Below are 26827 nucleotides of genomic sequence, written 5' to 3'. Positions count from 1 at the left end.
CTGTGTGTTTGTGTGTGTCTATATGTTTGTGTGACATGTGCACGAGTGCTTTTGGTTTGTGTGCATTGGTTTCTGAGTGTGTTATATGTGTGCTTGTGCCTGTGCATATTTCTGCATGTGTTTGTGTTGTGTGCAAGTGCACATGTTTGTGTATGCCTGTGTTTTTGTGTTGTACCCCTGCTAACTGAGCAAAGAAACACCTTATAAGGTGGTGATTCTCTTATATTTAGTGAGGGGAGAGCAACTGGCCCTATCCAACCCCAGAACAGCATCCCTCTAGTGGCTGTTGTTACTGCCTACGTTATGTTTCTTTTTAGACTGTGAGCCCTTTGGGAACAGGGGACCAGCTTATTTGTGTAATATTTCTTTTTCTTTGTAAACCGCTTTAAGAAGTTTGATTGAAGAGCAGTATATAAATATTGGTCATCATAGTTGTATGCATATGTTTGTGTTATTATTTACATTTTTTATTATTATTTACATTTTATATCCCGCTCTTCCTCCAAGAGCCCAGAGCGGTGTACTACATACTTAAGTTTCTCCTCACAACAACCCTGTGAAGTAGGTTAGGCTGAGAGAGAAGTGACTGGCCCAGAGTCACCAAGCAAGTATCATGGCTGAATGGGGATTGAACTCGGGTCTCCCCGGCCCTAGTCCTGCACTCTAACCACTACACCACGCGGTATGTGTACGTGTCTCTGTGAGCATGTGTTTCTGCATTCATGTGTGTATCTGTGTGTGTCAATGTGTGCTTGTGTCGGTTGTGTGTTTGTATTGCATGCACATTCATGTTTTTGTATCGCAGGCATGTGTACATTTGGGTTTTTTTTGTTTGTGTGTGTATTTGTGAGCGTGTGATTTTGATTCTGTGTGTGTGCCCATTTTCAAATTCATTCCATATATAGTTTCTGATTCTCCCCCACAGTGTTAATAACTACCCACTTGGCTTTCTCCCACCCCAACCACCCCGTCCCTTCTCCCCCTTCCCTGAGATTTCACTTTCCATAACTAATGGAGCAGGCTCCCTCTGCTAATTTCAGAGTACTGGCAAATATATTAGCAATCTGGCTTTATCCTCAAATAGGCCATGCTCTGTATAACTGCAATGTCCCTATCAGGGATACTGTAGCCGTTTTTTGTACAGAACATGGGGCTGGTCTAGAAGAGAGCCAGTGTGGTGTAGTGGTTAGAGTGCTGGACTAGGACCGGGGAGACCCAAGTTCAAATCCACATTCAGCCATGAAAACTAGCTGGGTGACTCTGGGCCAGTCACATCTCTCTCAGCCTAACCTACTTCACAGGGTTGTTGTGAGGAGAAACTTAAGTATGTAGTACACCGCTCTGGGCTCTTTGGAGGAAGAGTGGGATATAAAATGTAAAATGAATGAATGAATAAATAAATAAATAGAAGACCTTCAAGATCCTTTCAAACTCTAAAGTGAAAAGGTAAAGTGTGCCGTCAAATGGGTGTCAATTCCTGGTACCCACAGAGCCCTATGGTTTTTCTTTGGTAGCCTTTCAGCATTTTCCTATATCGCTGCTGCCTGGTATATGTGTTTCCCATAGTCTTCCCATAGTCTGGGAAACATAGCATCGGGGATTCGAACCAGCAACCCCTGGCTTGCTAGTCAAGCCATTACAATTCTGTTATTCTCAGTGTCTTTGTTAGTACCTGACAGGTACATTTTGCACAAGTCCTTTTATATTTTAATTTTTAATTTTTTTCAGATGAACCTTCTTCAGCCATTTCAAAATGTTTACACTTTCAAGTGGTGCTTTTAATTAAATCCACTTTATATGGATGAGTGATATCCCTTTCACACAAATTCTGCTTCTGCAAGCATCCGCAAACAGAAAGCGCCCCCCTCCATTCCAGCCAATGAAATAAAATAGACCAGTTTGCAATTTAGGAACATAGGAAGCTGCCTTACACCAAGTCAAACCGTTGGTCCATCCAGAGGACTTTGAGAGGCCTACCCCCCACCCCGGCTGCAATATTTTTAACACATGGGTTCTTGAGGGCACAAACAGCAACTGAACTCACAAGAATATAAACCAGGTATATTTATGCAGATTTGCATTATAAGAAACATTCCAACATGCAACTTTACATATTCCCATCCCACACATTTCGTTCCCCACTCCTGTCTCTGAAGCAGAGGTCATGCTAGGTTGCCTGGTGCAGCACAGCTGGTGTACCACACCACCTGGGAAACACTAAATAGGATTGGGGGGGGCTGGGGGGGGGAGGCCCTGGACCTTCACCTGGAAGTCCACCTCAGGCTCCCTCTAGCTGAGTATTGTCAACACAGACTGGCAGCGATTTCCCGGAGATTTCAGGCAGGCAAGAGTCTCTCTCAGCCTTAACGGAGATGCTGCCAGGGAGGGAACTTGGAACCTTCTGCATTCAAGCATTCAGATGCTCTCCCCAGAGTGGCCCCATCCCTTAAGGGGAATTTTATTTATTTATTTATTTATAATATTTATTTACTTAAAATATTTATATCCCACCCCGCCAGTGCACTACTGCTCAGGGTGGCTCACGACAATAAGATAGACACAGATACAATATAAGTAATAAATCTGTAAGTAATATCTTACAGTGCTCACACATGTCTCCTGTGCAAATGCAAACCAGGGTGGACCCTGCTTAGCAAAGGGGACAATTCCTGCTTGCTACCACAAGCCCAGCTCTCCTCCTCATTTCTAAAGGGCAGTGTGTGGCGGGGGGGGGGGGGGCGAGAATCCAAGTCAGTATTACGGTGCTTGAGGTTTTTAAAGTCAGAATCATTTGTTGATGGGTGCTTACAAAATATGAAGGTGAGGGCGGGGAAAAAGAATTATTCCGAGCCAGTTTCCAGGCAATGCAAACAAAAACATTTAATAATGTAATGTGGAAAGTTGGGGGGGGGGTCTGGTGCAGAAAGGGGGGGTTAAAAAAAAAAGCAAGCCTGTGTCTTTAATTTTCTTAGTGAAAGAAGTGAGCCTGCATAGCAATGACAGCTTCACTTGTTCGTGCCTTTAATATGTGATCTGTTTTCTCCAGTGGAGGGCACTCAGTGTATCGCAAACTAGAACATTAGCACCAACAAGCGCCTCGGCATCCTCCTCGCCGCCTGAAAAGCCTTCTGAATGAGAGGAGAGCAGCTTCTTCTCGGCACAGCTACAAAGCATTCGCAGCCTGACCAGCTCCATGGATCCAAGGCGCCTGGCCGGCTTTTGAGAGGGGGCTCGTTTCTCCTGGAAGGCCTGCTGGCATCCCCCGGTGGAGGGGATGGGTCGCTGTGCCTGCGGATGGCAAGAGGCAGCAGCCGAATAAGAAGGGATGCTCAAGAGCTGGGGAAGGTGTCTGTCTTCCTCCCTGAGAAGTTGCTTTACCTTCAGTCTCCAATGTGCAGCCTGCCAGTTGATGCTGCTGGTCCCCTGCTGATGTGCAGGATGGCTCTCAGAGGCTAACCGCCCCCCCTTCCTCCTCTTGTCCCTCTGCACCCCCACCCCCACCATCCCCATTCCCTAACCCTTCCCTCCCCCCCACATCTCCCCCAAATTCTCCCTCGTCCTCTCTCGGGAACTTTGTCTGGCTTCCCAGCATTTGACGCCGGATGGCACTGAAGTCAATGGCCACTGAGCTTGGGTGACATGGACATTGTGATGGTTTAAAGAAAGAGAGTGGCTGGCTGGAGAGCAGTGGGGAGAAGCCCAACAAGAGGAAACCCACCCCCCCCCAAAGGGAAGAAGCAAAACAGCTGGAAGGAAAGGGGGGTACAGTTGTGGATCAGAAAAGGATGGGTAAGTGAACTTTTCCTGTTTCCTTAGAAGGGTTGCAGCTGTCTCTGTGCATGTTTTTTTTTAAAATACATATATTTCCCAGGGCTGATAGCTGAACAAGAGAAGGGACCTTCTCTAAACATCACTAGTGTATTCTTTTGCCTGGTGACTCACTTGCTATTATATTTTTAGATCCTGCTTTTCCTTTTTTCCTGTCCCTTCCTCTCTCTTTTTTGTCCCTGCAGTGTTTCTATATGTAATTAATAACGGTAATAGGCTACACATACATCCCAGAACAGCCCTGCTTCTCTTTCTGCCTCACTTCCCGATGGCCTTTCTGGTCACACAGAAGTACCCAAATGCATCCCCATCAAGGCTTTATCCAGTTAAGCAACCTTTGGAGGGCATCTGGATCCTTAACCCTTTGCAACTTGCAGGGAGGCATAGGAAGGAAGGGTCATTTGCTATGGACCTGGTTTCTGAAGGGCTGCAATGAGAACTGGAAAAATAAATACCCCACAAATAGCTGCTAGATCTCCGACAGTCATTTACTAGTCTTTCCCCTCCTCCTCAACTGTGACAGGTTTATATTTTTCCCTCCATCTGTAAGCTGGAACATATTTTTCCTCGGCTGCCACTACTGGCATACAGGCAATAAGAAAGGATCAGAATTTAAATTAAAAACCTCACCATTAAAGTGAAAAAGATCAGAGACAGAGTCAAAAGCTCTTTAGACTCAGAAATCCTCCCCGCCCCACTCAGTTACCTTTTGGTTTCAAACAGGAACATTGGTGGGGGGGGGGATACCTGCGTGTTTTTCATCTCTGCCTTTCTCTGCTCCCCTTTCTCCCCCACTTCGTAATAAAGCTATTCTTTATTGCTGAGGGGATAATAGCTTTTTAAAAAATCTGATCGAAAGATACAGTTGAATTGTCAGAAAGATTTCAACTCTGGGAAAAGCCACCAGCTCAAAGATTATTATTATAAGGTCTGGAAAAGTTGCCCCCCCCCTGCATTCTTTAATGAGCATACATGCATGTATGTGCCGGCTAGATTTCCCGAGACCTCTGCCCACAGTTATTCAGCAAATGTGGGGAACGTGGGCTGCATCTACTTTGGAGCATGAAAGGACAAGAAGTTGCCTGGCATGAGGGGAAAAAATGCAAAATATTAAAATGGGTAGGTGTGAGAAAGGGACAGAGGGGAGATTTGGAAGCATCTCAGTAAGCCTTGCACTCGTGCTGCTGTCAGGATGCCATTCACGCCTAGCTTAAATATTATTCTGTGAACATCTGTCGATAAAATATATCGAGACAGATCTATATGAATACACACACAAACACACACACACAACTATATATTTAAAACATACCTGATAGGGGAAACTGTCATTATCGATATATAAACAATTCTATATGATGATAGGCTATGTATCTGTAATGCCCAAAATTTCCTTATGCCATTTAGCCCATCATCCATCAATGTGGGATTTTATCAGAGACTTTCTACGTAATGCCCAAGATATGGCTCACATTTACCTTCTGCATACCTGGGATATGTTTAGCATATTTGAAGGAACCCTTCCTTGCACTCCGTCTCAAGAACATGCCACCCAACACAATTTTCCCTGGGGTGGAATTTCCTGACTCCTACTTTTTTCATGCCATCGACACATTTTCCACGTCAGTCACATTTCTGTTGCTCGCCCTTCTCTCATGAGAGGCCAAGAGGATCTGCACTGCCAAGTTGGTTTATTTAGAGACCTTTACTTGCTCAGGAAGTATTAACAATCTTGGAGCACAGGCTCATTTTCCTTAGAAAGGCTACATCACAGTGACTTGACAAGTATGTTTATTGTTAAAACCTCAGCCTCCCAGTGTTAAGAATGTTCTGGCTATGTAGCATGCTGATGATCATAGGAATGAGTCAAAAGCTGGTGGGGAGGGCTTTTCATCTTTTTCTGTGATCATAAATAACACTCAGGGAATAGAATAACTACCATGTGGGGGTGTATATGGGCTGGGGAGGGGGGAAGGCGAAACAAGGGGCAGAGCGACAAACATCTGCATACAAAACCAACAGAAAAACAGCAGCAAGAAGGCAAACAGGTTGTCTTGGATTTGGCCATACTTGCTTTGTGCTGTTAGACATCCCATTGACAAGTAATGTGTTGCTGATTTACTTGAATGGCTTCACAATGCATGTTTGTCTTCTTCATGTTGTAGGTTTCCATGTAATTAAGCAGCTGAAAGGCATGCGTGCGGTGTTCGTGCTCCTTCCTACAGTGCTGTTTGTAACACTGACAGGGGCTCAGAGAGCTTGCCCCAAGAACTGCAGATGTGATGGCAAAATTGTGTATTGTGAATCTCACGCATTCAGAGACATCCCTCAGAACATTTCCGGAGGGTCTCAAGGCTTGTCGTTACGGTACAACAGCATCCAGAAGCTTAAGCCAAATCAGTTTGCAGGCCTTCACCAACTCATATGGCTGTACCTTGACCATAATTACATCAGTTCCGTAGATGAGGATGCCTTTCAAGGCATCCGCCGGCTGAAGGAATTAATTCTAAGCTCCAACAAGATCACCATTCTGCAGAACAAAACATTTCATCCGGTTCCCAATCTCCGTAATCTGGACTTGTCATACAACAAGCTGCAGATTTTGCAATCTGAGCAGTTTAAAGGTCTTCGCAAGCTCTTGATCTTGCACTTACGATCAAACTCCTTGAAAACTGTTCCAATCCGTGTTTTCCAAGATTGCCGGAATCTTGATTTTCTGGATTTAGGCTACAACCGCCTACGGAGTTTATCCCGCAATGCCTTTGCTGGCCTCTTGAAGCTAACAGAGCTCCACTTGGAGCACAACCAGTTTTCTAAGATCAACTTTGCTCATTTTCCACGTCTCTTCAATCTCCGCTCCATTTATTTGCAATGGAATAGGATCCGGTCCATCAGTCAAGGTTTAACATGGACTTGGAGTTCCTTACACAACTTGGATTTATCGGGGAATGACATTGCAGGGATTGAACCTGGGACATTCCAATGTCTGCCCAATCTGCAGAAGCTCAATCTGGATTCCAACAAACTCACCAACATCTCTCAGGAGACTGTCAATGCCTGGATTTCTTTAATATCCATCACTCTGTCTGGAAATATGTGGGAATGTACTCGAAGCATTTGCCCTCTTTTTAATTGGCTTGAAAACTTCAAGGGAAACAAGGAAAGTACCATGATCTGTGCAGGCCCTAAGCATATCCAGGGTGAGAAAGTGAGCGATGCTGTTGAAACTTATAACATCTGTGCCGAAATCCCAGTTGTGGTCACTGAAAGGTCCTACCAGGCACCTAAAACTCCACAGAGGCCTATCTTTATTCCAAAACCTACTCTTCCCAAACTGGAAGACTACCAGCCAACGTCTTTTACACCAAGCCCTTCTCCAGAATTCCCAACCTCTGGACCTGAGCCAGAGTATGAGCATGTTTCCTTTCACAAGATTATTGCTGGAAGCGTTGCCCTCTTTCTTTCCGTGGCTATGATTTTGTTGGTCATATATGTCTCATGGAAGCGCTACCCAGCTAGCATGAAACAGCTCCAGCAAAACTCTCTAATGAAGAGACGCCGGAAAAAGGCCCGAGAGTCTGAAAGGCAAATGAACTCCCCTTTACAGGAGTATTATGTGGACTACAAGCCGACAAACTCTGAGACCATGGATGTATCGGTTAATGGATCTGGACCCTGCACGTATACCATTTCAGGCTCCAGGGAATGTGAGGTATGAACCATGATCCTCCTAAATCCATTTCTGCTGCTGGGAAGGAGAGGTAAATGTTTGAAGCTCTTGAGGTGTCTCTAATCACTAGAAAGATTAATGAGCCTTTTTGCTTTTGGGTTTGCTCAGTGTGAAAGGTTATTTAATTAAATTACAGCAATCAGGAAAGTGACGGTGGTTATTTTCAACCATTCAGACTCGAAAGGGGCTCGTTCAAGGATGAGATGAGGTTGGAATAAACAGCAATGATGAAGGCATTTAGGCCTCCAAGCCATTTTACACTGGCATAAAGTGGCTAGTTTCACGGGCATTATTTCTGCCATGTCCTTGATGTAAAGGGTGAGGTGAATAAGGCCATACTCTGTTATAGCTATATAGTGGATCAGACTGAGTATGCAACACATTCTGGTTTTGCCTTGGGGTCTGTCCAAAATCCCGTGGCTTTTCTGAACTATTCCAAATGAATTACCAAGCTAAGGACTTTATAAACTTTTTCTCTGCATTTTTGTCCTAGTTCTGCAGTGCATGGAAGCATGTCCATTAAAATCCCCATGGAACGTAAGGAAGGAGCAGTGTTTAATCCTTTTTGAAGTGTAGTGTTAAAGGATTTAAATGCATGTTTATTCCTTTTGGGCTGAAATTGGGGCCTTAAAAAGTTGAACTTTCTATTGGCACTTATTAGTAGATTTAGACAGCATCTACATAGCTCGTGTGTCAGTTTTCAGACCTGAAATAAGCAGATGAGAACTCCATTTACTCTGAGCCCCTCTATGTCTGGTGGTAATTTTGGTTCACGCTTGTACAGTATCTGTTGGTAGAGAGAGCCATTGCTGTCTGCAGAACCAGGGAAGACTGGGTAATAGAATTAGGACCTACAGCTTTGTAGGGAGATGTTGCACATTCTTGGGAGGGAGGAAGAGTACTGATACTGAATTTGTCAGTGCATATTGGCATTGTTGCACTCAAAGGTTGGAGAACAAAGTTTCTCCCATGTTGAATGACTGTAGGATCTGGAGTCCCACTGATTGTGTTGCACAATGACCTAAACCTGGAACCCAAACCTGGAACCCAAACCTGGAAGGCTTCAAATTAATATTATATAATTAAACTTTATACCAAAATCTGCCAAGATATGATGGTTTCAGTCTGCAGCTAGAAATGACTGCCAAAGGGGGGTTCTACTTCAGAGCGATGTCCATTTGTATACAACACAATGGAGGTACCCAAGATGTAAATAAGATAGACACACTCTGAGATGGATTTATGTGACTATACTGCAACTGAGTCTCATTTGGCTTCTCATGTCACTATACTTATCGGCTATACAGTATGTACTCCAGTAGAATGGCAATGTGAATTTCAGCCATGAATTTCTTCATTGTGGTGGTCATTCTTTTTGGCTTGGATTTGTATATCCTTGAATCAAAAATTAATGGGGATACTTTACAATTTCAACAGGATTCAGTGTCCCTAGTATGGAATGAACTGGAAGGTGAAATGTCTATTCAAATATTTAATTTGTAGTATTTTTAATTAGTGTCTAATTGACAGACATCTTTGCCCTCTTCTCCCTCACATTGTATGTCAATCTATCTTTACTTAGATTAACTCAGAGATGGAAACCTACAAGTTCCCATTAAAGCCGCCTGAGCTCAGTGAATTTCTCAGTGTGTGCTTATTGGGACTTAGATAATGCTCATAGTGCATGTTAGATGCTGTGCTTGACTATCACTGCAGTCTAAACCTCCTCAGTGTCAACAGAATAAGAGATGGAGGGAGATGGAAGGAGTAGGAAGGGCTGTGGTTTTTTTGGTCCATATTGAAATGATTCTTGATAAAACATTCCAAATTGTAAGAACAGAAGGCTGATCCCACTATGTCATAAATGAATGGGAGGATAAGCATTACCAATACGTTGTTTTCTGTTTACACATGACTGCTTTGCTAAAGGGAAGTATAATTGAAGCAGAGTTTAAAGACCATTTGCCCTTCTCAGTGGCAGTAATAAAAGATGGCAAATGCAATACAGCCTTTGACAGCAAGTGCTAAAACCTTATCATAGATCTTGGAAGCAACGATAAGAGCAGGCCAGAATGCTGGCAAACAAATTATAGATGGACGGTTGATTCCACAGAGTCAAGAACATTTAATTCAAATGTACGTAATTAGATGTTTGCGTTTCCCTTAAGTGTACTGATCTAATCTGAAGAGAGGAGAACTACAAACAAATGGTGACTTTTGCAAAACTACAGATCTATGAGATTTGGGCAGTAGATAATTGTGTGATGTGTTTTCTCATATGTACAGTAAAGCAGTGTGAATTGGGTGGTCAGTAAATCTGGGTTTGGGTCCAAACTTGGCAACTGGCTTAGCCAATGATGATTCATCATAAAGCATGTGTTTCTTGGAGAAAACTTTAGAAAGGTCAAGGATGCATAGCAAGGATCTCTAGTCAGTGAAGAAGAACACACAAGGGAAGGAGAGCAAACAAACAAACAAACAAACAAACAAACAAACAAACAAACAAAAGAAATGGGTGCCAGCCTGCACTGAAGGAACAATGGATAGTCGCCATTTATGGTAGCAAGTCATGAGCTTGGACATCCAGCACCTAAACTAGGAGGTGAGGTAGCCCGGTCTCAAGGTTTGACTGGAAGTTTCAGCTTCCTTCTCAGGAGTCATCTTCAAAAACCACTCAAGGGAGTACAAATGCATGGACATCAGGAACATAATTGGAAATGTTGGCTCCACCTCAAACTGTGTGCATTGACCTAAAGGCCTGCACAATGCTTACAGTCTCTCGGTACAATCTATACCCTGCCTTTTTATAGTCTAGACATCACACATGCATATTGTACATGCTTAGGCTCTGTACATGCATGGAGGTCAGAGGCAGGGTCAGTAGACACCAGAGCTATTCATACGCAAGGCAAAACAGGGCTAAGGAAGCCCAGCTCAGATGCTGTGCTTGACATGTGCTTTGCTGGCACATCTGAACTACCAGGATCCATGTGGCTCCTGCAACTGGTACAGCAAGAAACTCACTTAGGGAGCACACCGCTTAGCCCAGGTTTGGAGTGCAAGTGTGCCCAGAAACTGGGCTAATTAATTGTGTGTCACAAGTAATCAATCAATCAATCTTTTATTATGGTCAGAGACCAGCATAAAATTGATACAGGTTAAAAATTACATGTTATGTGATGTTGTTATGATGATATCATGGTACAAACTTGACAAGTCTAAAATTAAGGATGACTGCAATTTAAAAGGCAAGTTAAAATACGTATTAGTACATAACATCAAGAGGCTAAAACTAAGAATGATTGCAGATTAAAAAGTTAAATAGATAGAATATACTCGTTAAGACTAAATAAGTTAAAAACCTAAAATTACTAAAGCTAAAATTGATAAAATAATGATAAAATAATGATACAGCCTCCCAGCCAGTGTCGGGAGAATCCCTGTGATGCACCACACTCTTGTGCAGTGCATTATAGGACTCCTGGGAAGTCATTTTAGGCTGGGAAGATGCATCACAGCCCCCAACCCTCCACATGGCCAGCAGTGGCTGGCAGTCATCTGGGTGTGTGATCCACTGCCCAGCAACGAAAAAGGAGATGGTCTGCAGGGGAGGTACACACTTCAAGATTTCCTCCCCTCACCCCTTTGAGCCCTTTCTCCTGATCGTGAGAAAGGGATAACTATTTCATTCCTCCTCACCAACATAGTCCTATTACTTGAATTGTCATCTGAACAGGGCTAGTGTCTTCACAGGATTGACTAAACTGATGGAGAATGAACACAGGACATCAGGAGGAAATCGTTTCAAACTCGAACCAGCCCCCTTTTGTGGGGGGCAGTCTGGCTCGAGCACAAACCAGTCAAACCACCCCGGTTCGAATCAAACTGGGTCTGTTTGAAATGAATCAGGTCCTATTTGAACCAGTTCTGCATACCCCTATCTGGCTCCACATTGACCTACCAGGCACAGCTAGGCCCTGCCCCTACACCAGGCTCTACCCACAAGCCATAAAGCACCACCCTTTTGCTTTCATGCTCCAGTCCCTGATTCTCAGGGTCTGAGCTTCAGATGACCTAGCAGCTCTGCTAAGACGGTTATATAGTGTTCCCTGGGTACTGAAATGTTGGAGTGGGCTTGATAGATTGCTTTAGAAACAAGGTGAAGTTGAGCCCTCTGCCAGTGGAAATAAAGAACTGTGTTCAAATTCCACAGTGTTTAGCATCCTGTATTATGCCTTTCAATCTGAGGATTAATTTGCTTAACTGACAAATATCTGAAGCATGTGTCCTGGAATTGTTCCTAATACTGGCATAAATTAAAACCTGAATATGATATTTAGAGTGAAAATAACTTTCTAACATTTAAGAGAATGCTGTTATAGAATTCAAAGCAAGTATCACCAAAGCAACAACAACAACAACCACAGTAAGGAAAATTGGGTGGCTCTGATATTCTTGTTACTACCAAGGCACAGCAAAGACTAAGGGGAAATTGGAAAAGATGAAGAAACCCTTACTTTCTCATGGCCTTTGAGCCTCGTCTTCCATTTGATAGAGGAAATATATTCTAAATGAAAATCTCTTCATTCAATTTCAGTTGATTCACAACTGCAGCATCTCTATTGCAACAGTTAATGAAATGTTTTCATTAGATCAAATCACAGGCTCAACTGGCCAAAATCTTCACTCTTCTGAAGTCTTAAATCTTGTCCACAGTCTTAAATATGATGTTAAACAGACAGTTGTAAAAGAAATCAGGTTACTCTGGGCAGGGTAGCCAGTTCACGCCCTCCAAACATTTACTGAATGTATGGAGTGCTTGTTGAAGGTGACTACAGGGGGAGAGCATCCAGTAGGGTGAAAGAGCAGCCATGGAGAACACCAATCCCATCCCACGGACCAGAAACTAATAGGTCTGGAAGGTAGTGACGCATAGAAGGCAGGGTGGGTTTCAGCACCTCAGACAGCTCCTGGAACAAGTTGCTCCAGCAGCAGTCAGACTGAGCTCTTCAGTACTTATGGGCTCAGGCTATAACTCTTGGCCTCCACCTCCCTGCTCTGAGAGTGGAAACGTTAAGGGATAGATTTCTGGCCCAGAGTCTGGCACAACTCTTCTCTTGCTGATCCTGTTCAAAGTGCTGGCATGCAGACACCACAGTGTGCAATGGTATAGGAGCGATCAGCTCAACAGGGGGCTCAGGTTCTGAGGCTACTGTTTCAGGCTCTGAGCATCTGTTTTCAGAGTCTCCAACCTTGGGGTTCTTGCAGATTCTGGCCCAGTCTTGGTCTGGTGCTTATCCTGCTTTCATGGTATCAGGATCAGAGTCTTTGCTCAGGGCAGGGGTCACAACAATACCTCTGCAGGCATCCTTGCCACCTGAACTTCATCCTGGATGGTTTAACAAGAAGACATAAAGGCTATTCTCATGACCACTCAAAAGCGGGCTAAGGGAGCCCAGCCTGCTTTTGACTGGCCATGAGAACCACCGGGCTTGCGGCTCACCCGGTGGTTCAGCAACGGCTAGCCCACCTAAACACTCCTACCCTAAAATGAGGTTAGTGGAGCAAGCACTCTGCTACCCCACTTTCCTGGTTATGAGTCACCATGGCGTGGCTCCTAGCTGTGGCAACTCACAAGGAGACCCCCTACCAGGAGGCTAAAACAAACCTCCTGGAGTTGGGGGCTCCCCAGAATGCCCCACACACTTGCACAGGGCATTCTGGAACTTCTAAGGGCCGGGTGACCCCTGATCCCCACTGCCCCAAATGGCTCCATGATGGAGCCAGTAATCATGTGGGTGGCCGATCCAGCCACCCAGGGATGTCTGGATGCTTGTCTGCTGGGAGAGCGAGTCAAGCGCGCTCTCCCAACAACCCTCCTGCAGGCTCTCCACACTACTCGTGTGGAGAGCCTTATTCTCTGTGCATTGTAGGGATCACATATGACCTAAATAATCAGAATTCTGTTCTACTATTGTTGCATCTAGTCGCATTCCTGTATATCTTGCCCTTCATCTAATACTCATCACAACTCTCAAGCACCCTTCATTGTGAAGAACATCCAGAATTTGTTCTTTTTAGTTTGTGGAGGCCCTTCTGTCTGCATTGCCTTTTCAAGTTAACACTTGCTCACCTAACCCTTTCAGCTTCTGAACACTTGGAGCTGCTTTCAGAGAATGCTGTGTGCCTCCCATGAAAATAATCTAAGGGGAATAACTGTCTGATGCTGTACTTAAGCACCTGTGATTTCAATGGGGTGTAGGCAATGTTTAGGATTCTCCAGATTATTCTTTGGGGCTGTAATCACCATCCCCTGCAAGTGGAGCAGAATGTAGAACATCTCTCAACACTAGCCAGACTAGTCTCCAGTTCCATGCAGGGAATTTTCATTTTTAGTGTGCTCTTGAGCTGAGCACTACATCTTGCCTTCCTGCATGTGAGAGGCCTCTTCACATCTCACCTTATGGTATCCATCCGCTCATCCTTGCTTATGCTGCTATATATAGAAGGGGCTTGGTTTAGAGGGATGGACCTGCTGACATGTAGGGCCCTTGGTACAACAGAGAAATATGATGATCATCTAATAAACGCTGGCTTCTTATGGTAAGCTATTCCACATTCTGTTATACTTGCATGAAGTGCAGGCTTGTGATCCGACAGCATAATCCATACGTTAAGCACTAAGTCCCTTAACACTGACCCTTGCCTTAGTTATCACAGACTACAATTTGTACACTTATGGCCGCACTCAGACATAATGTGAAACTGGAGTTTAAAACAAGCCTGTACATCCAAATGCAGTAAATTCTGGTTCTATGAGGAGAGTGACCCTAGGTTTGCTTTTTGAAACCCCAGTTTGTACCCTTGGGTTATAGTGAGTTTCACTACCCCAGTCTGAGGTTGAACGCAGCTTGCATTATGTCTGCATGCGGAACTGTAGGCTGCATTCCCTGTAATTGAAGCTCCTCCCTCTCTCCAGCCATGATTGGCTGTGCAGGCTGTCCTTCATGTAAGAAGGAAGCCTGCATACCCAGTTGCCCCTCCTCTCTGCACCCTTGCTGTCTGCAGGCTTCCTGTTCTCCGTTATGTCTAAATTCTGACAGGAGTGGGGTGGGGTGGGGAGCAAAACCATGTACATGCTGCTTTCGTTCCCCAACATTGGACCCACGTTTCCATGTTACATACAAATTTGGCCTATATCTAACTATGATTAGCTGCTAACCATGGTTAGCATTAATGCTAGTCATAGTGAGTTCTGATTGGTGAAGTGGAGACCACAGAACACCTGATCCTGAGGTGTAGATTTTATATTGAATTAAGGGGAAAGCTTCTTTCCCCACTGCTAATTCATTTTAATTCTAATTGTCCCTCTGGTAGGGACAAGGTTCTTTTTTTGGTTGCTGCCAAGTCAGAGTATGTTTACAGGAGGGTAGCAAAATTCTTATTTATAGCAAGTAAGATTCGATTTAGAATGATGGAGGGACAGGATGCTGGGTTGTGCATTTTAGATTGACTGGTTTATTTGAATGGAATTGGCTATATGTGCGGTACCGGAAGCCATTAATGTTTTATCCATTTCATGTTAAATGTATTGTATCTATTTTATGTATTTATTCTTGCTGTTGTTGGGTTTTTTTGTATGCTGGCCTTGGGCCGAAATAAACAACAACAATACAACAACAATAGTGAGTTCTGACAGTGAAAGGGAGAAAGTGCCTGCACAAGGATCCTCTGCACACATGCAGAAGCCAGGGCCATGCTGCTGTCCTGCCAGGATGCCGGGCAGAGGGCATAGGATTCCGGGTGGAGTGCCGCTGATTGAGGCAGCTTGCAGGTGCTGCCCTCATAAGCACCTGCTGATTTATTTTAAGAGGTGCCTCTCACTGCTGCCCCAGTGCTACCCTCACTGGCTGCTCCTTCTAGAAGTCTCTGCCATAAGGAACACTGCCTAGGAGTGCTTCCAGTCTCATAAGCATGGTTAGATCAGCCAGTGTTGAGTCAGTACTGAACAAAGAGATGATGAAGAAAGCAGGGCATATGCAAACGTGTTCGCAAGACTTGAATATTGGCTTTTGTATAGTTGGTATACAGAGCAGGTTCGAAATGTCAACAATCAATAATCATCCATTTTCTTTTCACCAGTCAGGATGATATCCTGGATATTATTTCTTTGTCTTCTATTAGAGTTGAAGAACTAGGGAAACATTAAATACCTGCTATAACAATCATAAGGCAGTGCTGAAATGCAAGAGTCTGCCTGAATTTACCATTCTTTGTCTCCATAGCTACTAGGTTTCACTTGTGAAAAGGGCAGATATGCACTATGTGATACTTAGACATTGGGAGGTAGAGGGGGGAACTATTCCCTGGTATCTTAAGCTTAAAAATTTGTTTCACAATAGGAAGAAGTGGGAATGGGGGCTCTATATTCTTTTAAATAATTAAGCTGTTGGACAAATGTACCTCTGGAAGGATTCATATCTTGTAAGATGGAATCATAATTCAAGTCCGTCTCCTAGAGGGATTGCCCCATTCATTGTACTTAGATGGACTTCTACAAAGCAGAAAGATTTAGAAGGCAAAAATGAAGTTCAAGGTCTCATAATGCATGAGCATTTTAAAGAACATCTTTAAGTTCAACTGTGTGTGCACGCATGCATGCACAATACACACATACACATGTACATGGGATTTTTAAAAATCCTTTTTAAAGGAACAAAGTGTTACTAAATGTCCTAAGCAACTGAAAAAAAATTTCTTCCTGGCTGTTTCATTGGCTTGATGGTTGGTTTTAAATCCTTAAAGTTGTGCTGTCAAGTCGGTCTTGACTCCTGGTGACAACAGAGCCCTGTGGTTTTCTTTGGTGGGTGGGTGGGGTACATTGACATTTCCCGCACAGTATGAGATGATGCCATTCTGTTTATTTATTATGATTGATTGATTGATTTAATTTATATAACACCTGGCTTCAGAGGCTCTAGGTGGTTCATAAAAATAAACACAAGAAAAACAAAATAAAACAAACCTTTTAAAACAGGAATTTAAAAATTTAAAGCATTCAGAGAGTACTACAAGCCTGGCTGAAAAAAATGTGTTGTAAGAGCTCTTTTGAAGGTTGGCAAAGATGTTAAGCCACAAATGTCTACTTGGGATGTAGGGCAAGGCAGCATGGGGCCTCCACTATGACTGGACTTTCCTGAACTAGTATAAGAACAAACAAATTTAATTTATGTATGTACTGAAACCACAGGCTTGTAAATGAACAGAGTAAGCACCTTTTGCCTGATAATAATTCCAGTGCAAAGTTGGATGTCTATTCAGATCACCATGCAAAGCTTCTGTATACATGGTAAAGCTAAAGAGTGCTGTTGAGTCAGTGTTGACTCCTGGCGCCCACAGAGCCCTGTGGTTGTCTTTGGTAGAATACAGGAGGGGTTGACCATTGCCTCCTCCCATGTAGGATGAGATGATGCCTTCCTATATTGATATAGGAATTGATATATATTGATATATATTGATATATGATATATATTGATATAGAAATTGATACATATTGCTACTGCCTGCTATAGTCTGGGAAAAACCTATATCCTATATCCTATATACCTATACCTAGTCTGGGAAACATACCCGTGAGGATTTGAACTGGCAACCTCTAGCTTTCTAGTCAAGTCATTTCCCGCTTTGTTTCAATTTATTCAATTTTTAAAAGTTATCATGGACATTCGTTGGGGAGGAGAGCTGGCCTTGTGGTAACAAGCATGACTTGTCCCCTTAGCTAAGCAAGGTCAGCTCTGGTTGCATGTGAATGGGAGACTTGATGTGTGAGCACTGCAAAATATTCCCCTCAGGGGATGGAGCTGTGCTGGGAAGAGCATCTACTATAGGTTCCAAGTTCCCTCCCTGGCAGTACCTCCAAGAGCAGGCTGAGAGAGATTCCTGCTTGCAACCTTGGAGAAGCTGCTGCCAGTCTGTGAAGACAATACTGAGCTAGATGGACCTATGATCTGACTCAGTATATGGCAGCTTCCTATGTTCCTATATTCCTATGTTTGTGTGTCTGGATTCAAACAACTCCACTGAGCTGAGGCATGTGAGGTGGGGTTGCCAAACACTTCATCAGCATAGGGATGGGTTTGGTGATTTGTCAGAGATCCCTGCAAGGGTTCAGTTGTGATTGCTGATGTTCTGTGTACATGGTTATGCATACAAATGGGACTATATTACGGATATGAGGAAGCCAGAACCATCAATGTGACCAAGACAGGAAGCTCTGCCACCAGTCAAAATAGGCTTTTTGTAACTTTAGTGATGTCATGTCAGCACATAGCCAGATCTGATTGGTTGCCATCCCAGATCTCTCCCAGATATTCAGGTATTTACCAGATTTTAAGTATCTCCTCCAGTGCCTGGTTAGCTGGATTCCCAGTTTTCTTTTTTCTTTTCTTTTCTTTTTAAAAGCTGAGCTCTAGCCCTTGTAGAAGCAGAATTATGGAGCAAAACCTGTGGCCACTATTCTGTTCAACTGCTGGACTTAGAGGAAGGCAGGTGAAGCACTGGAGGCTGCCTGGGAGAGATCCAGACAATAAGTAACCCACCTGAGGAATGTTGTATTTGGTTTTTTGGGTTTTTGCCAGTAGGGGATCTCTATAGGGCAGTGTAAAAGATAGCTTGATTTTGATATAAACCACAGCCTACATGTGCATTGTAATGTTTAAGGTTTTTAGCTTTATCACACAATCCATTCTGTGCATGCCAACTTAAACATTAGTACTATTGGTTTCAATCAGATTTTCTCCCAAGTAAGTGTGTACAGAATTGCAGCCTTAACTGCAGAGCTAAGTGTATTTTTTGTTCTGTTGCAGGTATTAATATCTGAAACTTAGTTCAGTATTTTCTTATAGATATTATTTTGGTTTTGTGGGTATTTTTTTAAACTATTGTTGGTAGATAACTAGGGCAGATACAAGTCAACTGGACTGTTCATCCGTGAATTCACATAACATACAAATTTGCAAGCTGTTTTGCATAATATGCAAATTGGGATGCCTGGATTTGGGGAACTTGAATATGGCAACCCTATCTGACATAGACACAACTACAATGTGATCACTGATTGGTTAAGATAAAATGAATGCATTTGAGAAAAATGGCATTGAGGCAGCAATGGAAGGAGGTGAATGACTGCAAATAGCCATATAAACAGGAGTGCAGGCTGGGGGGCACAGTTTGATGCTTTAAAAAAAAATGCAGTGAAAAAACCTGAATATTGCCCAGCTCAGGCCTAGAAAATATTACAGAATATCTCACAGAATATTAAATCTCTGGGCAGTCATCACATCTTCTAAGTGCATAAGTGATCTCTGGATCAAAGCAGTTGGTTTTTTTTTACAACTCTTCCATCAAGTATTTTTTTCTAGTTCCACTACTGCTGAAGCAGGAAAGGAAAGAGGGAGAAAAATGTAAGAAAAAAGGACAGAAGGGAGAAGGTGCAGAGATCACATCATCAAGGCAGGGAAGACTGAAGTTCACAGGCTGATTTGAAATAACTAGCTAGATTATAGATATCTATCTGTATTTTTCCAGGCCTTCAGAACAGAGATTTCCAATCTTGAGCGCCCAGATGTGGTTGGGGCTGAAGGCCATTGTTGATAGGAGTTATAGTCCAACAACATATGGGGACCAAGGTTGGAAACTCCTGTTCTAGAATGTTGAATATGGTACATTCACATTTTGATCAAAAAGTCTCAGCACATATGGATCTAAGGACATTTTCTTGAGATCTCTGGTCCTCCTTGCTCCCAGCATAATGACTTAGTTTGAAAATGTGTCATCGGTCACATAACTGGAGCATCTGCTCTCATTACTTTTTATAAAACCTGCCTCTCATGTAAATGACTTCTGAGCTCTCCTTCAATCTCAAAAATATAGCCCAACTTCCCTGAGAAATATCTGTTCTGCATTGTTTCCCATTGTGGTAGCATGAAGTTGGATCAGAAAAGAAAAGAAAAAAGACCATGACACCACTGTACCTTCAGCACAAAAGAAAAACTTCTTCACTTTTCTAGGAAAGTAATTGCATGAAGATTTGTATTACTTTCTGGGTTAACATGACATATTCTTCCCTTGCCATCTTTTCCCCTTAAACACACACACACACACACACACACACACACACACACACCCCTAACCTGGGTGGAACTACATTCACAGCCACCTGCAGAAGAGAAAGCCTCTTCTTGAGTCATTCTGTTCTAGGAGTGCCCTGAGGAAGCAGCCAGCTGGGAAGCTGCTGGGGAAATGGGAGGCCAAGATCCCTGCCTATGAATAATAAAATAGGGACCAGTTCAGTTAGACTCGTGAGGGAAGTTATTTTCCTTTATTGTATTGCTCGCATCTGAGTTGCCAGGTTAAATGAAAACTTTCTCTCTCTTACAATCTGCTTTATGAAGAAACAATTGTTCTTATTACATTTCTTTTTATTTTAATCTAATAATAAATCCTTGTGGCAGAAATGTGCTACTCTTCATTTTGGCTCCGCCTTAGTCACACGCCTTTGGAGGCCTAGGATTGCTCAGCCCTTCTAGGGAGGGTTTTATCACTCCCCCACCCCTGCAGGAATTTTATGTGGAAAGAGTGGTTTGTCCCACATTAAAATAAAGTGGATGGTGGCAGCCTGCTTTGAATCCCTTACAGTCAAGGATTCACCCCAGTGAACTTCCCTCTCCTCCTTTGGCTGTGGTAGGAGCTATGACATAAACGTTTATGCACCTGTCAAGTGCATATTTATTTAATTATTATAATTTTCTTATATACCACCTCCTCCAAAGACTCTAGGCAGTGCATAAATAAAAATGATTGCTATTATTTATTTATTTATTTATTTGATTTCTATACCGCCCTTCCAAAGTGGCTCAGGTACAAATAAATTGAAGTTATAATTACAAAATAAAGATTGGCATGAGTGTTCTTATGCAAAATTAGTCCAGGCTTGCGTGGATACATGGAACACATTGGTTTCCATCTTAATCAGAGTTTGAACCCGTTGTGGGCTAGTTTAGATGATACATTTCCAGCTCACATCATATAAAGGGAAGGAGTATGCCTGTCCTGATGCCTTTCATGGACATCCTTCCAGTTCATTCCTTTTTGCATGAGGCAGCTGGTGCATCCAAACTTTTGGGTCATGTATAGAGAACCAATTTTGAGGAATGACCCACCATGCAAAAAGGAATCCACTGGGAGATCGCCAGGATGACCATGCAAGATGTCAGGTCTTGTATGGTCTCAGCACATTCTAAACAAAATTAAAATTCACAAAAGAATGGCTCAACCCTTAATTTTAGAACTTGTTCTGCAGTCTTCTACCCTGGCTTACTAATTGCTTAGGGGAAATTTGTGTCTCTTCTGCTACCACACTTAGGATTGTATCATAATTAATTAATGAACAGCAAAGTCCCCTAAACTCAGTTTGGAACTGGGCTCTGCGAATGGACCTATTTTGTTCTAAAAAATGGAAACTCGCTCTTTTTTTTTTTTTAAGAGCAATTACCAAGTTCGGAACCTGCCACCTTTTTGATGTGCAATGGGGTCCAGATGGCTTTCCCATGCTCCCCTCACATGAAATTCCCAGCAGCGTACCAGGTTCAAGGTGCCTTGGGATATTTTACTCACAGTATGCCTCATGTAGCCCCTGGTGGCGCAGTGGTAAAACTGCCGCCCTGTAACCAGAAGGTTACAAGTTCGATCCTGACCAGGGGCTCAAGGTTGACTCAGCCTTCCATCCTTCCGAGGTCGGTAAAATGAGTACCCAGAATGTTGGGGGGCAATATGCTAAATCATTGTAAACCGCTTAGAGAGCTTCCAGCTATAGAACGGTATATAAATGTAAGTGCTATTGCTGCTATTGCTATGTAGGATGGTAAAGATTCCCTTTTTGTCGCGATCCCCGTTAGGCTAGACAGATTTCCCTTTACAAGTATTACCTCAGGGCTGGCCTGCAAGCTGGCTTGGCCCTGCCATCTGGCTCACACATCCCTAGCCTCATGTCCCTATAAAGAACTAAGATATCCCCGCAAAAACCTGCTTTCAGAGTCTCTGCTGCCTAAAAGCAGAAGTGTGTGCTTGCTCTCTCTCTCTCTCTCTCTCTCTCTCTCTCTCTCTCTCTCTCTCTCTCTCTTTGCAGTAGCAAGCAGGAATTGGTCCCTTTGCCCCAAGTTTCGCCTTAGTTTGCATTTGGATGGGTGACTATATGTGAGCACTGTCTGCTGTAAGATATTCCTCTTAGGCAGGCATGGCTTGTGAACGAGCCTCTGGCGGGGGGGAGGCGGCGGGCAGCTTCTTTAATGTAAACGGAGCCGGTGCTCCGTGCCGCCCAGCAGCCCCCGCAGCAGGGAATTGCCTCCGCCACTCACCTGGCTTCCACGGAGGCGAGCCCCCACCAGCGGCGAGGTGAGTGGCGGGGGCGATTCCCTGCCGAGGGGTCTGCTGGGTGCCACAGAGCACCGGCTCCGTTTACCTTAAAGAAGCTGCCCCCCCCCGAGGAGAGTTCACGAGCCGCACCTGCCCTTAGGTGATGGGGCCATAACTCAGTGGTAGAGCAGCTCTTTTGCATTCATAGGAACATAGGAAGCTGCCATATACTGAGTCAGACCATGGGTCTATCTAGATCAGTATTGTCTTGACAGACTGGCAGTAGCTTCTTACCATTGGGGCAAGAAGGGGCTTACCATTGCCTTCTCCTGCACAGTGTGAGATGATGCCTTTCAGCATCTTCCTATATCGCTGCTGCCCAATATTGGTGTTTCCCATAGTCTGGGAAACATACCAGCGGGGATTCGAACCAAAAACTTTTTGCTCCCTAGGCAAGTTACATCCCTGCTGAGCCATTTAGTGGCCTATAAATATTAGTAGCTGTATATACATAGTAGTAGGAGTACAATTGGAGGGCTTTCCAAACTGTGCTACTCCAGCCATTGGGGAACAGCAACTCACATCAACCCCAGCTACAGTTTAGGAACATAGGCAGGTGCCATATACTGAGTCAGACCATTGGTCTATCTAGCTCAGTATTGTCAACACAGACTGGCAATGGCTTCTCCAAGGTCTCAGGCAGGAATCTCTCTCAGCCCTATCTTGGAGATGCAGCCAGGGAGGGAACGTGGAACCTTCTGCTCTTCCCAGAACAGCTCCATCCCCTGAAGGGAATATCTTACAGTGCTCACACTTCTAGTCTCCCATTCATATGCAACCAGGGCAGACCCTGCTTAGCTAAGGGGACAAGTCATGCTTGCTACCACAAGACCAGATCTCAATCAAGCAACCAATCAACTTTATTATGATCAAAGACCAGCATAGGTAATAATACAGCCGAATAGAGACCAGCTCTCCTCTCACAATGTATTGTGACTAGGGGTGATGAGTTGTAGTTCAGCAACATCTGGAGTATCACAGCTTGGGAACACCAGCATTAGTGCAAAGCTGTTATGCTAGCTACTTGCACTAAGACTGCAGCTTGTGTTCCAGACTTGTCTTGTGCTGGCTGCATGTATGCTTATACTCACACGCATAGAAGGGGTAATAGTGAACCTTCCCCTGATGCCTCCTTGTGACCCCTGCTGGCAGTGGCAGTGGCCACCGCAACCACCTTAAAAGCACTCAGCTTGCAAAGGATCCGCTTGCCGACTGGCAACAACCCAGCTGTTGGATAATCAATCCTGGATATTCTCCAGAATACATCATAACCTTTTGGCATCAGGATTTTGACTTACTCGCTTATCATTATTGGTATTGGATAATTCCTGAGTAGCTGTAAAGATTCCCCACACACCATGCATCAGAGATCCAATGCTGCATTTCCACACAGGCTTGAGCCTTGTATCTGAGTCTCCCTCTCTCTCTCTTTTTCTAGAAAGGAATCACTGAATCTTTACTGTAATGTATATAGTTCGTAACTTTTTAGGGAAACTGCCAAAGTTCGTAATTGCTTAGGGAAACATGTTTGTCATGTTGCTTGCAATGCTAAATGACATTACAAAATGAGTGTTCTTCAAACAGTCTTCTCAGATGCAAATCATAAACTGAAACATAGGGACATAGGAAGCTGTCGTATGCCATTGTCAGACCCTTGGTCCATCTAGCTGAGTATTGTCTACAAACTGATTGGCAGCAGCTTCTCCACGGTTTAAGGCAGGAGTCTCCTGCAACCTGGAGATGCAGGGATTGAACCTGGAACCTTCTGAATTTGGTGGAGAGGAGAGCTGGTCTTGTGGTAGCAAGCATGACTTGTCCCCTTAGCTAGGCAAGGTCCACCCTGGTTGCATATGAATGAGAGACTAGAAATGTTAGCACTGAAAGTTATTCCCTTAGGGGATGGAGCCGCTCTGGGAAGAGCAGAAGGTTCCAACTTCCCTCCCTGGCTCCTCCAAGATAGGGTTGAGAGAGATTCCTGCCTGCAACCTTGGAGAAGCCATTGCCAGTCTGTGTTGACAATACTGAGCTAGATAGACCAATGGTCTGACTCAGTATATGGCACCTGCCTATGTTCCTAAACTGTAGCTGGGGTTGATGTGAGTTGCTGTTCCCCAATGGCTGGAGTAGCACAGTTTGGAAAGCCCTCCAATTGTACTCCTACTACTATGTATATACAGCTGCTAATATTTATAGGCCACTAAATGGCTCAGCAGGGATGTAACTTGCCTAGGGAGCAAAAAGTTTTTGGTTCGAATCCCCGCTGGTATGTTTCCCAGACTATGGGAAACACCAATATTGGGCAGCAGCGATATAGGAAGATGCTGAAAGGCATCATCTCACACTGTGCAGGAGAAGGCAATGGTAAGCCCCTCCTGGATTCTACCAAAGAAAACCCCAGGGCTCTGTGTTTGTCAGGAGTCGACGCCGACTCGACAGCACAACGAATATTTATGGACTGCTTTTCAACAACAGTTTGCAAAGCGGTTTACCTAGAAAGAAAAATAAATAATAAAGATGATTCCCTGTCCCCAAAGGACTCACAATAGAAAAAGAAACATAAGGTAGACATCAGCCACTGGGGGGATGCTGTGCTGGGGTGTGGAGAAGGCCAGTTGCTCTCCCCTTGCTATATATAAGAGAATCACCATTTTGAATGCTGCCTCTTTGCTCACTGAGCAAGCACTCCATTAATCAGGATATCAGTCACTGAGGTGAGGTGTGCTGGGCAGCAGCCAGAGACTATTTCACTAGTTGCAACCAAAAGGAAGAAAATCCTTGGGTTGCACATAGCTAGCCTGTTAATGCCCTGGACTGTTCAAGAAATGAATGGCTGTGCTGTGGAAATGAGTCCAGAACCTTCCGAGAGGCTGACCTTTCCTGTAAATGTCTCATTGCTTTTCCTGGGAGGAGAGACTGTGAGGTGGAACAAACCTACTCATTTTAACTCCAGAGCCTGTTTTTACTTTACACTGCCACCTGCTGAAAAGAGGTAATGACTACTTTTAAGCTGAGCTTGAAGGTATAAGGTTGAAGGGACAAAAATAATGGTTATGTGTTACAATGCATATATTAGGCCTCTCTCACTGCCAAGTTGGAAATCTCTCAGCAAACAGCTTCATGATATCCGTGCCATTTTCTTTGACCACTGCCCACCACATCCCTCTCATGAAAACACACAATCCCACTACAGTGTTCCCTCTAACAGAGATTCCCAGATGTTGTTGACTACAACTCCCAGAACCCCCAGCTGCAATGGCTTTTGCTTGGGGATTATGGGAGTTCTAGTCAACAACATCTGGGAATCCCTGTTAGAGGCAACACTGAATCCAAGTTAAAGATTATGCACAGTTTATCATAATCTGAATCTAAATATTGGATTCAAATATTATAAACTGCACAGATTATCATGATCTGAATCCAAATATTGAAACTAACTTCCTGATCTTCAGGAAGTTTTTCACACAGGGCTTTTAAAGCTCTTTAACTCACATCTCCTCTGGAATGGAGAGGGTGCGTTCACATATTGGCCAGATTTATCCCAAAGTCCCTGCTAGCTATTGGGGAGCAGTTCATGCACAATTAGGGCTTTACACGGTGCATTAAAGTATAGCCTGATTTATATCTGGGGTTTAAAAATCCACTATTTGTGTCAGGGTCTTTTGTGGGGGGCAACTTTGAGTTCACAGTAAAGCCTTCCAGTAAACGTGCAGTAAAGCCTTCTCTGTGTAACAGTCCCAGGTGAGAAGAAAAAGGGTGAGACTTTGAAGAGGGTCAGGCTTCTCATCATTCCAGACTTATGAGTAGGGGCGACTCTAGAACAACCAGTTTGGGGAACAAAGGACTGGCTAAGAATGTTATTGGAGAGAAAGGATGTGCTATATGTTAAATACTTAAAGAGGTAATGGAATTAATATTGTTTGTTTAGCGTATTAACAAAGTGTGCTTGACATTTTCAAACTTATTCAAAAATGGGCTAGGTTCCTCAGAGAAGAGGGATGGTCCTCCAGCTGTTGTCGAACTGCAACTCCTATCATCCTCAGCCACAACGATTTGTCACTGGGGATGATGGGAGTTGTAGTTCAACAACAGTGGGAGGGCCAAGTTTGCCCACTCCTGTCTTAAAAAAACTGAGGCCGGCACTCATCTGTGTGGCGATCCGCCCGCCCAGGGAAAGGTAAGGGATTGTCTACAGGTAGCATTGGGCAAACATGCTCTCCTGCCCAAAGCTCTTCACACAGATTATGAAGACAATGAAAAACTGAGGCTATTCTTACGAGCAAGCAAAACCAGACTAAGGGAGCCCAGCCCAGTTTTGCTCATTCGTGAGAACCAGCGGGCTTGAGGGCGAGCCTGGGGGCGCCACAGCGGCCACCCCACCTATTTACCTACCTTCTTAAATGAGGTTAACGGAGCAAGCGCTACTTGTTTTTCTGGTTGCAGCTGTGGTAGACACACTCAGGCGGGGAGGGGGGAACAACTCACACAGTGCATTATTGGGACTCTGGGGGGCAGCAGAGCTGCTGCTTGTCTGGGCAGGCGATCTGCCCACCCAGAGCCCGAAGGAGGATCATCTGTGAGAAGGTAAGTGCTTTCGGGCTTCCTCCCCGCAAAAGAGGGTAGCTCTTCCCACTTGATTGTGGGAAGAGCTTCTCTGTGTTCTACCCAGGTTTGGGAGTTGTGTATGCTCCCAATTTTCAGTTGTGTGGAAGCAAATTTAGAGGAAAACCTGGGTAGAAGTGATTGTGTGGAAGCCAGGTAGGAGGGAAAACTACCCAGGTTTCCCTCCTACCTTGCTTC

General features: G+C 44.0%; 1 protein-coding gene across 4 annotated transcripts in view; it reads left to right on the top strand.

Moving 5' to 3' along the window:
* Positions 1 to 3046: 3046 nt before the first annotated feature.
* The window catches only part of LRRTM4 (leucine rich repeat transmembrane neuronal 4), a 568534-nt gene continuing 544753 nt past the window's right edge, over positions 3047 to 26827 (top strand). For 2 of the 4 annotated variants that reach the window (XR_008311098.1, XM_053269912.1), the window contains exons 1-2: positions 3047 to 3789; positions 5994 to 7589. Coding sequence is in view for 3 of the 4 variants with exons in the window: in XM_053269912.1 (XP_053125887.1) it covers positions 3786 to 3789; positions 5994 to 7546 (1557 nt within the window). In the remaining variant the exon portion in view is untranslated. The remainder of the gene's footprint in view (positions 3790 to 5993; positions 7590 to 26827) is intronic. The other 2 variants (XM_053269910.1, XM_053269909.1) reach the window with 1 other exon arrangement.

The sequence above is a fragment of the Hemicordylus capensis genome, chromosome 8 (genome assembly GCF_027244095.1).
Source record: "Hemicordylus capensis ecotype Gifberg chromosome 8, rHemCap1.1.pri, whole genome shotgun sequence".
NCBI lineage: Eukaryota > Metazoa > Chordata > Lepidosauria > Squamata > Cordylidae > Hemicordylus > Hemicordylus capensis.
Note: the sequence above shows the minus strand (reverse complement) of the source record. Positions and strands in the feature narration are given on the sequence as shown.